The sequence below is a fragment of the Misgurnus anguillicaudatus genome, chromosome 22 (genome assembly GCF_027580225.2).
Source record: "Misgurnus anguillicaudatus chromosome 22, ASM2758022v2, whole genome shotgun sequence".
NCBI lineage: Eukaryota > Metazoa > Chordata > Actinopteri > Cypriniformes > Cobitidae > Misgurnus > Misgurnus anguillicaudatus.
Genome location: NC_073358.2, coordinates 30,840,125 through 30,857,579, shown reverse-complemented (window position 1 = coordinate 30,857,579; position 17,455 = coordinate 30,840,125). Strand labels below are relative to the sequence as shown.

General features: G+C 38.5%; 1 protein-coding gene across 1 annotated transcript in view; it reads left to right on the top strand.

Moving 5' to 3' along the window:
- Positions 1-16,681, top strand: part of ttll11 (tubulin tyrosine ligase-like family, member 11) — a 38,453-nt gene extending 21,772 nt beyond the window's left edge. Inside the window, exons 7-9 of the mRNA XM_055199601.2 lie at positions 2,619-2,855; positions 3,887-3,993; positions 15,248-16,681. Coding sequence (XP_055055576.2) covers positions 2,619-2,855; positions 3,887-3,993; positions 15,248-15,549 — 646 coding nt within the window. The 3' untranslated portion in view covers positions 15,550-16,681. The remainder of the gene's footprint in view (positions 1-2,618; positions 2,856-3,886; positions 3,994-15,247) is intronic.
- The last annotated feature ends 774 nt before the right edge of the window (positions 16,682-17,455 follow it).

Here is a 17,455-nt window from a genome sequence, read left to right as displayed (position 1 = left end):
AATGGTCAATTCAGACGGGATTAGAAATCTCAGTAAAACATACAGAAGTGGGAGGGGTAACTCGTTTGCGCAGCGCGTCACCTCCCGTCTTCACGTGCGCATTACCTTGCTTTCTGATATCAGATGTGCAAACAACATGACACAGACGAGGAAAACGCGAAACACTGTGTTTAATTTCAGTTTGGGGAGAACGTCAGTATCATAAACAGTTCCGTGCCTCTGAGAAGTAAATTTGATTTTTTTTTTTAGTTTGTGTCGTGTTATTCAGGAACTGACTTGTAACTGACTTGTTTTTCTGCCTAGAACGCAAGTAAATGCTTCTTTAAGCGCTTTTATGTTTAAAAGAAACCCGCAAATTAAAAGGAAATGACCCGATTTCCGTGGATATTTACAGCTGGTCTATTCGCACTGGATTAGTATTACCTGAGGTAATTTCTCCAGACCTTTTTTTACAGAAGGTAAAAGTCGCCGTAATCTTCACTGACACTGTCCATAATGATTACTGACATGGAGCATTCGGACGGGACTAAAATAACTGAGAAGCTCAGATAAAAATTGCTTGACCCCACCTCCCTATGTAAAACTAATCCCGTCCGAATAGTAGTTAATACTACCTGTAAGTACTTCAATCTCAAATCATTGTTAGTTTGAGTCATTTATAACATAATATAAGCATTTGATAAAGCAACACTCATCGTCAAACATAAATATTCTTTATCATCATGAAAATACCTGAAAAGGTTTGAAGAACAGCAATATAAATACATGCTTTTTCCTGGAGCTACGTGTGTAAATGGTGGTTCTTCTGCAGCCCATATTGACTTTCTGCAAAGCTTGCCCTTTTGGATGTAGCAGCATTTTACCATAATAGAGGGTATGCATGTGACATCACCTTCGGTGCATACTGAGTGGCAAAAGACAGAGCGTCAGCATTTGTGTACAGTGTGAGTTCAGCGAAAACACGGGGTAACGCGTCTAAATGAAAAAAAAAACTGTAATAGACTGTACTAACAGATTTAACAAGAATTCTGAGCTATCATTTTACAGACTGCCAATACTACTGGATTTAATATTTAAGTACATTAACGTACTTTTACTCAAGTAAAAGTACAAAATTTGTATGTAATTAGGTATTAAATACATTTTAATATCCAATATTAAAGAATACACCGTATGATTCTATGCTTTAGAATGTAGTGAAGTAAAATTTTTCCCAAGACAAACACCCTAACGGCGCATTCAGATGGGGCGTAAGCGTTGACGCTTCCCATTAACTTTTAATGGGTGAAGTCAAGCGTTGGCGAACTGAATTGTGGATCCGTCGGCGCCGCATCACTGCCGTTGCTCGCGGCAGAAGTTGAAAATTTCTCAACTTTTCAAGCGGCAACGCGAGCGTCAGCCAATCAGATTGCAAACAACCTTGGCAGAGCCAGCCAATTACGTTTATGGAAGACCGGAGCACGTGCTGCGGCCACTGTGATTGGCTGTTGTCCACGCTTCAGACAAGCCTTCCTTAAAGCGTTAACGCTTTCGCCCCGTGTGAATGCGCCGTAATAAAGCACAGATGCTTGAAAAATGTAACTAATGTAACAAAGTATTGTCCACCTCTGCTATCAAGTCCAAATTAATTCAATTTAAGCTGATAATAGTCAGTTTTACTGACATTTTCGCAGCAGCAGCAATGAAAACCTAGCCTGGTCCAACCAGACTCTCATACATTCATTTCATTTGTACAGAGAGTCTGGCCACGCTCCATTGGAAAGCGTTACTTCCGTTAAGGAGGGTCCTCTGTTGAAGTTTAAAACTATTGGATCTGCCCAGAGTCACTCAGGATCTGCCATAGCCAATCGCTAACGTGTGGTCGTGACGTATATCTTTAAAAATTAAGCGGAAGCACATAGGAGGGCGGAGCCAGGCTAATGAAAACCAGCCACGTTTGCCACTCAACGGGGCGTGGTCACGTGGAAAAGTGACTTCAGTGCATAACCTCTATTCATTGAGAAGCATAGCAAGCATCATCGGCCGATTTATCTGTCCATCCATACTTATCCAGTTTCGTCTGCGTCCCAGACCACCTCCTGAAGTGGTTTGAGTGATCGGATTTAAATCTGGTTCTTTTTACAATCGAATAGCAATCAGAGAAAACGCATGAAGTGACCAGATGTGAAAGGCTGAAAGACGCATCTTTGCTGGCATTCATATCTTAAATGCCAGTAAGCTATGAAATTGCAGTTTACGGCTGATTCTATTGCCCAGGCTTTGTTTTTTTCCAAAACTTGTATGCTGTGATTTTATTTAATATAAAGACAGTAGAAGAGGAGAAAGTTGAATTTCAACAGTTTACAGCATCTTAAAGCTATGACCTATGTACTCTATTCTGAGTCTTCTAAAGCCATACAATTGTGGTGTTAGGAACTCCTTCAGACTGCATGTCATATGGGTCACTTATATGGCCATTTAATGTAGTTCTGTTTGGAGCTTGACAGCCTCTGGTCACTATAATTGTTGTATGGCAAGAGCTGCAAAGCAATTCTTTATTTTCTAGTGAACTATTCCTCTAAGCACTTTAAAGTTTTGTGTGTGTCAAGCTGTCACTCAATTTCTCTCTATGCCATCAGGTCAAATATGGGTGCTGGTTCTCCGGAGGACGCTGTTGTTGTGGAGGCTGGAAGCGATGAGAAAGAAGGCCTGGCAGATTCACTTCCATCTTTGTGTTTAAAGCAAGTCTTCCCTAAATACACCAAGCAGTTTAATTATCTGAGGATAGTTGAACGCATCGCTGCCATTTTCCTGCGCTTTCTTGGTGTCAAAGGAAACATGAGATTGGGCCCGACCGGATTTCGCACCTTCATAAGGCAAGTCATTGGTTAAATGTCAATGCCAAGGTCATGGGTTTGATTCCCAGGAAACACAGAAACTGATTTTCAATTAAACACAAATAAATCACTGTAATTTCAATTTAATTTGAGTTTGATTGGCTGAATACACATGTTTGACATGTTTGTCCTGTGGCAGCTACCGTAGCTTCTCTATGCGTTTAAAAAGAGAGGGATGAGCTGTTGAGTAAGCCGTTGGTTGCAATTCACAATCTCAACACTAGGTGCCGCTAAAAATCTACATAGTGGGCCTTTAACTCTTTCCCCACCATTGACAAGTTAAAGCTTGTTAATTAAGAGAAAACGCTTCCCTGCCATGTTTATATGGCAATCCATATTTGCGATATTATCCAATAGGTGGCACTCTTACCCAACTTATAAAACACTGACGCATCTACTGATTACATATACAGTAAAAACTCGGTGCATGTTTTGATCATTGTTCTGAATCTTATCTAAAAAAAAAAAAATCCATGCAAAATGAAATAAATGCAATTATCTTAGCTTTTTGCTCAAAATGTTGTATTTTTGAAGAACCCTACCCATATTTTAGTGGCGATAAATAAAAAGAAAACAAATGAAGATAGGATGAAACTTGTTTGAAAGCAGGGGTCCGTTTATTTATATTGTATGTTTATATATTTAAATAAGAAAATTTTCTGGAAGTCATTAAAAACTCTGGCTCTGGCTTGCAACTTTAAAAGAAAAAATACACTGACGGGAAAAAAATAAAATTAAATAAAATTCAGCCACTCAAACTGGCTATTTCTGTACCTTAATGTTTTATTATCAACGATATCTTGCACTTGGATTCTTATTTAATCATAGACGGAAATCACTTTTTGTTTTAAGGCTTAAATTAGATTTGCATTTATTATTATGGCTCAATTCAGTTGACTTGATTTGCAACTTCCTCCAAATAGCCTCTTAGCTCAAGTACCTGTCAGAAAGCAATATTCACATTCTCACTAACTGTGTAAAATACAACACTAAGCATTTGTCTTTTACAGGAACTGCAAGCTGAGCAGCAGCAGCTTCTCAATGGCTTCGGTGGACATCCTGTACATCGACATCACTCGTCGCTGGGCTGGAACGCTCCCCGACTCCAGAGAAGCAGGCAAGCAGCCCACCAATCATAAAACAATTTACATCTTCACGCCCGGGGCCGACGCGCAATCAAAACCATGTTAAACATTCACTAATAAAAGACACATTTGCAGCTATTCGTCAGCGTATTTTCCACAGCACCAGATCATGAAGGAAGATAATTGACAAATAAATTCAGTTTGAGATTTGGTACTTGTAAATTGGAAAATAGATGACCAATCAACTAATGCCAGATAACCACAATTCTGACAGTCTGCCTTAGTCTGTCTTGGAAATGACTCTTGTAACTAGAGACATTTTGTGTGTGTGGGTGTGTGTGTGTGTGTGTGTGTGTGTGTGTGTGTGTGTGTGTGTGTGTGTGTGTGTGTGTGCGCGTCAAAGCTAATGTGCCCAGAAGTAATTTTTGGTTTTAAATGAGCACTGGTAATATTCCTTGTGATGGTGCATTAGGTTGGGGTCATGCTAGCATCATTTTCTCGGGGGAACGTATGAAATGAATAATGTATGACGCCGCTTGCTTCTGCTAATCAAAAAATGAAATGAATATGTACCCGAGTCTCTATCCGCCTAAATGACCGAAGCGAAATGCTGTGGGTTAAATTTTGTAATGTTTCGGAAGGTTGCATTGAATCTAGACACTTAGTTCTTTGCAGTGGGGAATAACATGGATACAGAACAATACAATGTGTTGAAAAGGAAACAATATGATTTTATATTTAGAAGTATTATAGAAGTGGGGGTCCAAAAATGTGATTGGGCTTTTTCTCTTGAGAAGGCAATGCTCTCTGCATTGGCATGATATTTTTCACGTTTGCTATTGCGAAATGCAGACCTGACCCAATACACTGTGTGGAATACTTTCATTTGAATTGATAATTCAATAGTTTTCTTAAAAGAAAACACCACCCTTTTTTATTAGGGCCTGAGTACCGAGGAGCAGGCCAGAATGGCCTTCACCAAAAGGTGCAAAGCCCTATTGTTTTTGCTCGGATTTATTTATTTTTTTACGTTAGTGGGCAATTTGAGGACCTTAACATACTCGAAAACTCTTGAAATTTGGCAGAGACGTCAGAGTCGTCTGCCATTAGGACCGGGCAAAACACCGGCTCTGTAGCGCCCCCTGTAATGCAAAAACAAACATTGGTGCACAGATTTTGCAAAAATGTACACACATGTACGAGAGTTGGTACGCATATAGATCTCATCGACCTGAACAAATTTCGCAATCAAACATTTTAGCTCTGCCCAACAGGAAGTCGGCCATTTTGGATTGTTTAAAAAATTCATGTGGTGAACTTTTAAATACTCCTCCTAGGGGATTTATAGGATTAACACCAAACGTGGTGATCATGATGTCGAGACATTGGACTTTCTAAATTGTGAAGGGATTTTTGATATCTCGAACGGTTCTGCCATGGCGAGGCAACAAATTCATGGCGAAATCAGAGAAACAGGAAGTGTCTAATATCTAAGGTAAAAATGTCTTTTTGTGATGACACGCGGGGTGTTTGTTCATCTGAAGATTCCAATCACATTGATGTGCCAATTGGGACTGCCCGGTATAGCGCCACCAACAGGTGCCAGGAAGTGTGTCAGTCACAAAGGTGGGTTTTTTTGACAGTTCCATGCGATGTTCTTTTAAATACTCCTCCTAGAATGTTTATGCGATTGACACCAAAAGTGGTCAACATGATGCCGAGACATTGTAGAAGATAAATTATGAAGGGATTTATGATATCTTGAACGTGGTTCCCATAGTAACCTGTCAAACTTTACATTCATTTTTAAGGCATATTTAAGCCTTACAGTTGCATGCGGTAAACTTTTAAATACTCCTCCTAAAGAATCAATGTGATTGACTCCTGAAGTGGTCAACATGATGCCGAGACATTGTAGATGCTAAATTGCGTAGGAATTTTTCTCGAACACTGTTCCCATGGCAATGCTCTTGGCGTGCTTAGATTAACTTTAAATTTGGCACACACATCACAGTTGGAGAGCTGTTAAGTGTTGACAAAGGACACACAAAGGCGTGTCTATTTTGTGGCTCACTAGCGCCCTCGTTTGTCTAAAATGTGGGGTTTGTTTTACCTACAGTACCCAAATGGGTCAGTAACAACATGAAAGAGTCCACTGATATTTACCCACTTGATGCTCTTGCTCACTGTGCACCGTTTTCTTGGAGACACCGTATAGCGATAAAAAGACGTGCGAGGGCCCGCTATCACTGCTTGCAGCTATATTATTTTATTATGTTCTTACCTTAACTTAGACAAATTAATACACCTGTCTTTTTTCAATGCGTGCACCTAATCTTTGTACAAGCACATTGTGAATGTGTTAGCATTTAGCCTAGCCACATTCATTCCTTAGGATCCAAACAGGGATGAATTTAGAAGCCACCAAACACTTCCATGATTTCCCTATTAAAAGACTGTTGTATGAGTAGTTACACCAGTAAATATTGTGGCACAAAATAAAAAGTGGGAATTTTTTAAGCGGATAAAAAATAACTACTTGTGTTAAAGTCTTAAAATAGGGAAACATGAAAGTGTTTGGTGGCTTCTGCATTCATCCCTGTTTGGATCCTAAGGAAAAATGGCGCTAAGCTAAATGCTAACACATTTACGACGCGCTGTACAAAGATTAAGTGCACGCATTGAAAAAAGATAGATAAGTATTAATTCAACAAGTTGAGATAAGAATATAGTAAAATATTGAAAAACAGTGTTTTTTTCCTTTAACACCTAAAGGGGGAAGTTCACCCATAAATGAAAATATTTTTACTGACCCTCAAGTAGTTCCAAACCTGTATAAGTTTCTTTGTTTTGCTGAACACAAAGGAAGATATTTGTCATTAAACAGGATGCAGGGGCACCATTGGCTCTCATAATAGGAAAGAATGTGTTAATGGGTTACACACATTGCTCAAAATATCTTCATTTGTGTTCAACAGAAAAAGAAATGTATACAGGTTTGTAACAACTTGAGGGTTAGTAAATAATGACAGAATTTTCAATTTTGGGTGAACTATCCCTTTAACTCAAGTTTTGGGCAGGATTGCTTATTGTTCCCATTCTACTGTATCTACCTTTTATAATGTACACGTGTACTCACATGACCATATTTCTGACCAGCACAGCACACAGCCTCAATTTTATAGATGTTTTTCTCAGTAAAGACTCATTAATGTTCACTGTATGCAGTTGGGTTGAGTGGTCTGCAACCACTTTGAGGTTTAAGCCCCCACCAGGTTTCTGGAATAACCCATTATATGAGTTGTTTATGGTTATGCAAAGCAAATTTTACTCCTTCTCTTTATTTTTAAATATACATTTTTCTCTTTAGTCTGAACTTTGCTGTCTGTGCTTCTCTACCTCAGTGCTCTTTTATTGACCTTGAAAGTCTGGTGATGATCTGAGATTGTTGATGAAGTCTTTAGCAGGAATATAAATATGCTGTAATTAAGTTTTCATTACCGTTAAGATGTGCCTAAGACAGTGTACTGTTCACTAACTAATACACAAACAAAGCCCCATTAATTAAACAAGCCGAACTGGCGTATGTGCAGCATATAGTTCTGATGAATCTCTAAGCCAACCAGCTTACAGCTCATAAATATTAAATATCAAACCTTTCATCCCCTTGCCATCATATTGTTTCAATGCAAATTTTATATATTTAAAGTCTTGTTAGGTGTCACGACCGGCTCACGCCGTGACAAATGAGGGAGGCAACGAAAACAATTTCTTTGCAAAGGGAATTTATTTAACAAAAATAAACTTCAAAACATTTTAAACAAGGATAAAACACTTAAGAGAATATAATCTTTTAAAATAAAACTATATAATTAACACAAGCACAAACGTCCAAAATAACTAAATTAATACATACCAAAATAAACAAAACGGAGACCGCAAAAATTAACCAAAAGCCAAAAGGGGTAACAGAACAAAGAGCACCCATTACAACATCACACAGGTTTAAATAGGAGTGAACAGGTGTTCCAAATTACAATACCTAACAAGGCCCATCCCACTGCCGGCTAAAGAGGGATGAACCCAAGGCACGTCACACATTCCCCCTTAAAATTGATGCATATACGCATCAAAATAATTACACAAACTAATCCCAAAAGTGAACACCCCAACCTCCTACCTAAATAGAAACTCTACCTTGGCCTCTCTAGTCTTCAGTGGCTTGCCGAGCTCGGGGCAACTTTAAACACTGAACTCAGCATCCTCAACAACCCCAAAACAAGGACTGCAGAGAGACACTGAAGTGTACCCCCACCCAGGATTACCACCCAAAACAAAAAACCCAAAACCCCCCACTAACTAAATTGGGATGTCCATAAATATTAATTAACATCAAGACTTTACAGAAATAACTCCCAAATACAATGATGTCATGGAGTCTTCCAAATTTCAGGATTCCGTCCCCATCACACTCCTCAACCTCGGGCCCTAGGATCAGAGATAGATTGGGAAGGAGAAAGAAAACAGGAAAACCACAGCATAACAATTCACATTATACCCGTGACAGAGCATCCGCAATCACGTTGTCAGTTCCCTTAATGTGTCTTATATCAAGGTGATATCCCTGCAGAAAGATACACCACCTCATGAGTCTCTGATTTGGATTCTGTAAAGAATGAAGAAATGTGAGAGGATTGTGATCGGTATATACCACCAAACGTTCTCCACAGGAACCCACATAAACATCAAAATGCTTCAGTGCCCAGATCAGAGCCAAAGCTTCTTTCTCTATCACAGAGTAATTCAGTTGGTAAGAATTAAACTTTTTGGAAAAGTACCCCACAACACAATCCACACCATCATCTGAGGTTTGGAGTAGGACCGATCCCGCTCCTACATTACTTGCGTCAACCTGTAATTTAAATGGCTTATCCAACTTGGGTGCAGCCAACACTGGGGACACAGTGAGGAGAGATTTAACATCCTCAAATGCTCTCTGACACACAGTGGACCAATCAAATTTGACCTTGTGTCGAAGGAGGTTGGTAAGTGGAGCCACCACCGTAGAAAAATTTGGACAAAATCCCCTATAAACACCCACCATCCCAAGGAATCTCATAAGCTCCTTTTTTGTGGTAGGGGTAGGGAACTGATCGATAGCAACCACTTTAGCACGGACCGGTTGGACGTGACCTTGGCCTACAACCTTTCCAAGATATGTAATAGTGGCCTTAGCAAATTCACATTTGCGCAAATTAACAGTAAGATTAGCATCAACCAACCGATCAAACAAAGCCCTAATCCGAATTAGATGTTCCGCCCAAGTATCACTACAGACGACTACATCGTCTAAGTATACAGCACACCCTTCTATGCCTCCAATAACTCTGTTCATTAGCCGTTGGAATGTTGCGGGAGCGTTCCTAAGACCAAAACTCATAACTTTATAGGAATATAATCCTGATGGAATTACAAATGCAGATATTTCTTGGGCTCTAGGTGTTAAAGGCACCTGCCAGTAGCCTTTTAGCAAATCAAATTTGCTAACATAGGTGGCAGATCCAACTTGATCGATGCAATCATCGATTCTCGGTAACGGAAACGAGTCAGGTTTAGTTAATGCATTCACCTTCCTATAATCTGTACAAAATCTATAAGAGCCATCGGCTTTATTAACCAGTATGCAAGGGGATGCCCAGCTTGAAAAAGACGGCTCTGCCAAACCATTTCTTAACAAATACTCAACCTCAGACTCTAACTTTCGCTTTTTGTCGAAGGGTACCCGGTAATATTGCTGACGCACCGGTTTGGCATCCCCCACATCAATATCATGTTGAAGGAGATTTGTCTGGGTGGGAGTATCTGGAAAAAGAGTCACATATTCATTTATTAAAGTAGTAATATCAGAACATTGGTCAACAGAGAGATGCTTTAACATCGACCCTAACTTTCCAAGGGTTTCTGTGTTATTTAAACAGCCTTGGGTCACCGACTCATCAATTTCCAGTTCCTCATCCACAAGAGGCACAGAAACAACATCAACTGAACATGCTTTTTTCTCTACTTCAGCAGAGAGTACTGGCTTCACTTGCAAACTCTTTAAGTTTTCAGAGGGTAAGACTAAATCTTTAACACCATCAGGTGCATAATAGGGTTTCAAAAGATTTACATGAGCCACACGAGTTTTCTTCCTCCTATCAGGAGTTTCAATCAAATAATTCAAATTTGAAATCTGTCGTAACACAGTATAAGGGCCTTGAAATTTTGCTTGAAAAGGGGATCCCACAACTGGAATCAAAGCCACTACCTGGTCACCTGGTTGAAAAACTCTGAGTTCTGCTCTTCGATCAAAAAGCCGTTTCATTTTATCTTGTGAACGCCCAAGGTTCACTTTAGCCTGTGCACAAGATTCATATAATCTCCTGCGAAAATCACTCACATAGTTCAACAAATTTTCTGGTGGATCAACACCCTTCAAATCCTCAGACAATAGTAACATCGGACTACGCACTGAATGCCCAAACACAAGTTCATTTGGACTAAACCCGGTGCTCTCTTGGGAAGCTTCCCTAGCAGCCATTAAAAGCCAGGGTAAACCATCTTCCCAGTCCGCCTTCATGTGTGTACAGAAAGATCTTAAAAGGGACTTCAGAGTTTGATGGAAGCGCTCTAGTGCCCCCTGACTTTGCGCATGGTAGGCGCTAGCTTTCTGATGTTTGATTTGCAGCTGCTGTAAAATTTGAGCAAATATCTTCGAAGTAAAATTTGATCCCTGATCTGTCTGAATGACTTTAGGGATTCCAAACAAAAAAATAAACTGTGTCAAAGCTTTTAACACAGTTTTTGCCGTAATGGAACGTAAAGGATAAGCAGCCGGAAACCTGGTTGTCTGACACATTACGGTAAGTAAATACTTACTACCAGCTCTAGACTTGGGCAATGGACCCACACAATCCACAACTAAATATTCAAATGGCTGATTCATCACTGGAATAGGATAGAGTGGCGCTGGTTTTAATGTCTGATTTGGTTTGCCAGTCAACTGACAAGTGTGGCAGGTTTTAATATATGCAGATATATCCCGCTTCAGCTTAGGCCAAAAAAATTTCTTAAAATTAATTGATAAGTCTTCTTGACCCCCAAATGTCCTGAGGAATCATGAGCAGTTTTCAATACAAGAGCACGGAATTGCCGTGGAACCACAACCTGAATAATTGGGTCTCCCACAAAGTCTTTACCATGAGGCACCCACTTTCTGACTAATACCTCCCCATCTAAAAAATACCCTGAAGGAGTATCCACTAGTACATTTAGAGGGAGAACTCTGTCAAATAGGTCCGCAAGGGATACATCTGCCTTTTGCTCCTTCACAAAATCACTACGAGATATTTTCAAAACTGATGGTACCTCAGCCAATGTTTTACCTTCTCTCTTAACTTCTGTCTCAGTTCCAGATAAGGACTTACTACCTGCCCGAGTTACAACAGAAGAAACAAACACATCTGGAAAACCTTGAGCATTTTCGTCTAATGTATCTGAATTTAGCGAAGGAGACACCACCAAAGCTGGTGGTTCATCTACCCACACTTTACTCCCAGCCAAATTGTTTCCCAGAATAATATCCACGCCTACCACTGGTAAACAGGGCCGTACTCCAAGTATTACCTCTCCTTGCACTAAATCAGAGACCATCATAACTTTGTGCAGAGGAACTGATACAACATTTAGTCCTATTCCCTTAATCAAAACATTAGTACCAGCGTATGAATCACTGGAAAAGGGCAGGACATTTTCAGAAATAAATGATTCTGTTGCCCCTGTGTCTCTAAGAATTTTAACTGATCTTCCTTCTTTAGAGCCAACTAATGAAACATAACCTTCTGTAACAAAAGGAGAAAAACCAGAATCCATAATTTCATCATTACCCACCTCTGTTAACTCAGAAGACGAGGAGATAGATGTTACTAATGCCACCGAATTTGCCCCTAAAGCTACATTTTTAGACTTTTTATTTTGGGTAGAATATTGAGCTTTAGTTTTTAGCACGGGACATTCATTTTTCCAATGGCCCTTAGCCTGACAGTAATTACACACATCTGATAATTCACCCTTACTAGATGGTCGTACATTTTTTCCCCTAGGAAAATTATCAGGATTATACCTATTCTTGTCATTTACGAACCAATCATGTTCCCGTCTTGTATCTCGAAACAGTTTTTGTCCAAATTGATTCTTGTGAATCAAAGTATATTCATCAGCTAGAACTGCTGCATCATAAGCAGTGCAGGCATTTCTTTCAGTCACAAAGGTAGCAATACGAGGTGGTACTGAATTTTTAAATTGTTCTAATACAACCAACTCTTTCAAATCATCAAAAGTCTTAATATCAGAGGAAGAACACCAGCGATTGAAATGAGTTTGAATTTCCTTTACAAACTCAACGTGTGTTTGTCTATCCGATTTTTGCCAATTCCTAAATCGCTGCCTATACGCCTCTGGCACTAATTCATAAACCCTTAGAACAGCTGACTTCACAGATTCATACCTTTCAGAATCCTCAGTACTCAACGAGGCAAAAACCTCCTGCGCTCTGCCAGTAAAAACGCATTGCAATAACAAAACCCGCTCTGAGTCTGCCCAACCTCTCGTATTAGCTATACGCTCAAATAAAGAGAAAAAGGTATCAATGTCTTTTTCTTCAAATTTTGGTACAAGTCTTAGATTGGTGACTACATCAAAGTCGAGACACGGATCATCCCCTTCCATAGAAAGTCTCTTAGCTGCTTTTGATAACTTACCCGCATTTATCAAATCCAACTTATAACGCTCTAGCTCTAACTTCTTTTGTTCAATATCATACCTTGCTTCCATCTTCTGTTTTTCGATTTTTTCCCTAGATTGCATTTCCAACAAAAGCAATTCTTTTTGTTGCTCAAAAGTTAGAGACATTGTACTACCTTCAAATATAGATGCGGTTTGATCCGATTTAAGGACGTTCTGTTCTACCAACGCAGATATCAAAATTGATTTTAAACTTTCCTTTAATCGTTTATCAGCAACAGAAAGACCAATATTATAATGGCTTGCTAGCGCTAACAATTGATCCTTCGAGTAATCATTTAACAAATCTTCAGACGGATTACGAATAAACTCTTCAATATTGGAAGTCATATTTACATTTCTGTTACCCCTTAAAAATTACCAAAACGAAACAATAACCACAATGTTACAAAAAATAAATGCTGATAAATGTCTATAGTATAAACATTCAATCAGGATTCAAATAATTTGTAACTTACCGTTCGTTGTAATTTAATAGCGGTATTGCGGCATAATTTCCACCAACATAGGCTAATAATAACTCAAGTCCTCAAAACTTCTAGTTATCTAGCTTTAAATTTAAGTAGTGCAAAACAATATTGTTATTCGAAGCCTCCTAAACAAACAAATCCCGCACGCCTTCAAACTCCAAATTCAAAGATAATGAAAGTCCGGTGTTCTTAATTATCGGTCGACGAGCCCCCATATTTGTCACGACCGGCTCACGCCGTGACAAATGAGGGAGGCAACGAAAACAATTTCTTTGCAAAGGGAATTTATTTAACAAAAATAAACTTCAAAACATTTTAAACAAGGATAAATCACTTAAGAGAATATAATCTTTTAAAATAAAACTATATAATTAACACAAGCACAAACGTCCAAAATAACTAAATTAATACATACCAAAATAAACAAAACGGAGACCGCAAAAATTAACCAAAAGCCAAAAGGGGTAACAGAACAAAGAGCACCCATTACAACATCACACAGGTTTAAATAGGAGTGAACAGGTGTTCCAAATTACAATACCTAACAAGGCCCATCCCACTGCCGGCTAAAGAGGGATGAACCCAAGGCACGTCACATAGGTTTGTTTTGGATTAATGTTATGGATAATAATAATGCTTGCTTTAGCTTTGTCAGTGTTGTTTATTTTTTTCGTTTTTAACTATTAGTATTAAACTAAGTATTAAAGGGGACATTTCACAAGACTTTAAGATGTCAAATAAATCTTTGGTGTCCTCAGAATACATATGTGAAGTTTTAGCTCAAAATACCATATAATTTATTATAGCATGTTAAAATTGCTACTTTGCAGGTGTGAGCAAAAATGTGCTGTTTTGGGTGTGTCCTTTAAAATGCAAATGAGCTGATATCTGTACTAAATGGCAGTGTCGTGGTTGGATAATGCAGATTAAGGGGTGGCATAATCCCCTTCTGACATCACAAGGGGAGCCAAATTTCAATGACCCCCTTTTTACATGCTTGCAGAGAATGATTTACCAAAACAAAGTTACTGGGTTGATCTTTTTCACATTTTCTAGCTTGATAGAAGCCTTGGGGACCCAATTATAGCACTTAAACATGGAAAAAATCTGATTCTCATAATATGTCCCCTTTAAATTTAGGCACATAACTAGTTTCACACTATTTGTGTTATGGACATGAACGATGCAATTTATGCATAAAGAGCACGCTTTTCACATTGCAGCACTTAAATGACATTTGTACAATCTAGGTTAAAGTCTCATAATCTAATTATGAGATTAAGAGCATCAACATTTGATTTTAATCATTGATTTCATTGTAATCTTTGACATGGTCTTACTTGGTCAGCATTAAAGATATCGAAGTATTATATTCACAGAATGTTTACATTACGAAGGACGATTTTATTTAAAAACATTAAAGGTGCGGTGTATAACTTTTAGAAAGATCTCAGAATTGCAGTATAATATACATAACTGTATTATTAGTGCTGTTTAAAGAACTTACACAATGAACTGTATTGTTTTTGTTAACTTAGAATGAGCCGTTTTTATCTACGTACACCACGGCCCACTTACATGGAAGTCGCCGTCATGTTTCTACGGTAGCCGACAAACTGTTTTACAGAGCGTGTTTTTCCATAGTGTTGTCTCGGACAACAACATGTTTGTCATGTGGCAGCTACCGTAGCTTCTCATTGGGTTTTGGAATTATAGTTGGTTGCAATTCGCAATCTCACCACTAGGTGCTGCTAAAAACACATTACACCTTTTTAAGCCCAACATTTGCTTAAAAAGCATCAAAAACAAAGTGCAATGGCGCTTTTTAGCATAGGGGCAATGCTTTAATATCTTAAATATCTTTAAAAAACACACATTACACTTTTAAATTGCAAAAATAAAAATACTTCAGCTGGGTTTTTCAGGAAGGGTCAAATTTGCAAAAATGTAACACCTCTCTTCATTTGTCTTACAGGGATGTGTCTTCAGGCATTTATTGAGGCCTTTTTCTACCTGGCTGCACGCAGGTTCAAGGCCTTACCTCTTCGGGAGCAGGTGAGCTCTTTGCTGGAGTTGTGTGAGGTGTCCCTCGAGGGGCAGGGCCACAGTGAGAAACCACGCCCTCAAAGATCACACGCACATGCTAACCTCACCTCCGCTCACTCATCAGCTCTACCCATGCTCAACTCCCCCGCGCTGATGCGCCGGCATCAAGACCATCTACGGCTACGCCATCATCCGTTGCAACTTTCTGCCAAGGGAAATGCAGACAACTGACAATCTTCAAATGAGTGTTTGGAAACTGTTAAAGGAAAAGTGGACTTTATTTAAATAAAGTGTGAAGTAAGAAACTGAATAGATGAACAGAATATTATAATATAAGTTACACGGTATGGACAACCCCTATTTTTTACTTTTTTAGGTTTGTGCAATAGTAAAGGGATAGTTCTCCCCTCAAAATGAAAATTCTGAAATCCTTTACTAACCCTCATGTTGTTGAAACCTGTATGACTTGAACACAAAAGAAGATACAGTATATAAAAATGATGGCAAGCACACAGTTGACGGCACCCATTGAGTATTTGTTAATCCTACTATGGAAGTGAATGGGTACCAACAACTGTGTGCTTACCATTATTTTATAGAATATCTTATTTTGTGTTCAACAGAATAAAAAAACTCATACAGGTTTAAAGCAATATGAGGGTGAGTAAACACCAGAATTTGAATTTCTCGGCTAACTGTCCCTTTAAAAGGCTTATAGATGGCTCCGATCAGCACATCTGATCATAACTTAAACATACAACACAGAAATGTAGACACTACACAGAAAAATAATGTAATGGATGATATGCCTGGTGGTGTGTGTTCAGTCACTTGATTTATTGCTAGGGAGTGTTTGGACAGAATTTGCATGAGCATGTGACTTATGTTGCATTGCTCATACATGCTTAACCTTCAGGTAACGCGAGTAGCATTTGTGTAAACCGAGTATCCCCCGAGAATATTACAGAGATGCTGAGATTTAGTGTTTCTTAAAGGTATAGGATATTGTTGTAATGCCACTCCACTTCAGAAAAGCAGCTAATTATCCAAAATGACCACTGAGATTTGAAAATGGTGTTTGGAAACCAGGATGACACCAAGTGCACTAAACATTTATAAATTTGTAAGATTTTATTTATGAAACATGTTGAGAGATTTGTTGTGTTTTTCACTTTGGTTTTGCCGGTGGAAATTGTGTCAGTGTAGGTAGAAATTATGAAAGAATTTAAACCAGACTTATCACAGGATAATTGTGTATTAGTTCATTACAAAATGTAACCTATATTTAATGCAACTACAGGCATCCACATATAAACTTTAGGAGGTTTGGGAGAGGTGTATGTTGAATAAAGAATGCATTGAAGATTTGTGTTGCTTTTTACTTTTTTTATCCACCTTTTTCTCGAAGGTTGAAGTGATGGGACGTATTTACTTTCCAGTCCGAGACTTCCGGTTCAATAGCCAGCCGATAGAAAACAGTGTAGTGGGAGCACGCATAAAACTACACCTGCCATGTATGAACCAGTGTGAGGATGAAATTAAGAAGTGGCTTGATATATGAAGATATATTCAATCATTTTGTGTTGTTGATCGGAGGTGACGGGTCTTCAATGCGCAAATATAAAAGCACAGAGACATACCAGTATCTTTACAATGGGAAAGTCAGTCGAGTGTTTGTACATGTATTTTACCAAGAATTTGTGTTTTTTATGGTTTAAAATGTCACAACTGTCCCTCTGGTGTAAGGTTTTTTTAAATGGCAATTTTTAATGGACTTGTTTATGGCGACACGTCGAGCTTCTCGCGGTCCGACACAGTCAGCACAGTAACTTAACACATTGTAAGTTATTTGAACAAACCATAATAAACATATTAAACTATTACATGTACTGAGTATTGTTTTTGTCTAATGAAAATATTATTACATCGCTTCTTGCACAGGTGGAGACATGAGCTTATGAAATTATTTGCTTACTTTTGAAAGTATTTGCTTTTTCATTTAAAACATAACAAAAGTACGCGCAAACTTATATCTATTATAAACATTATTTATATCAGTACACATATCTTATATATTCTGTACTGTAATCGCATTTTTGTAATAATATATAGTAGCATAATAAATAAATCAGCATAT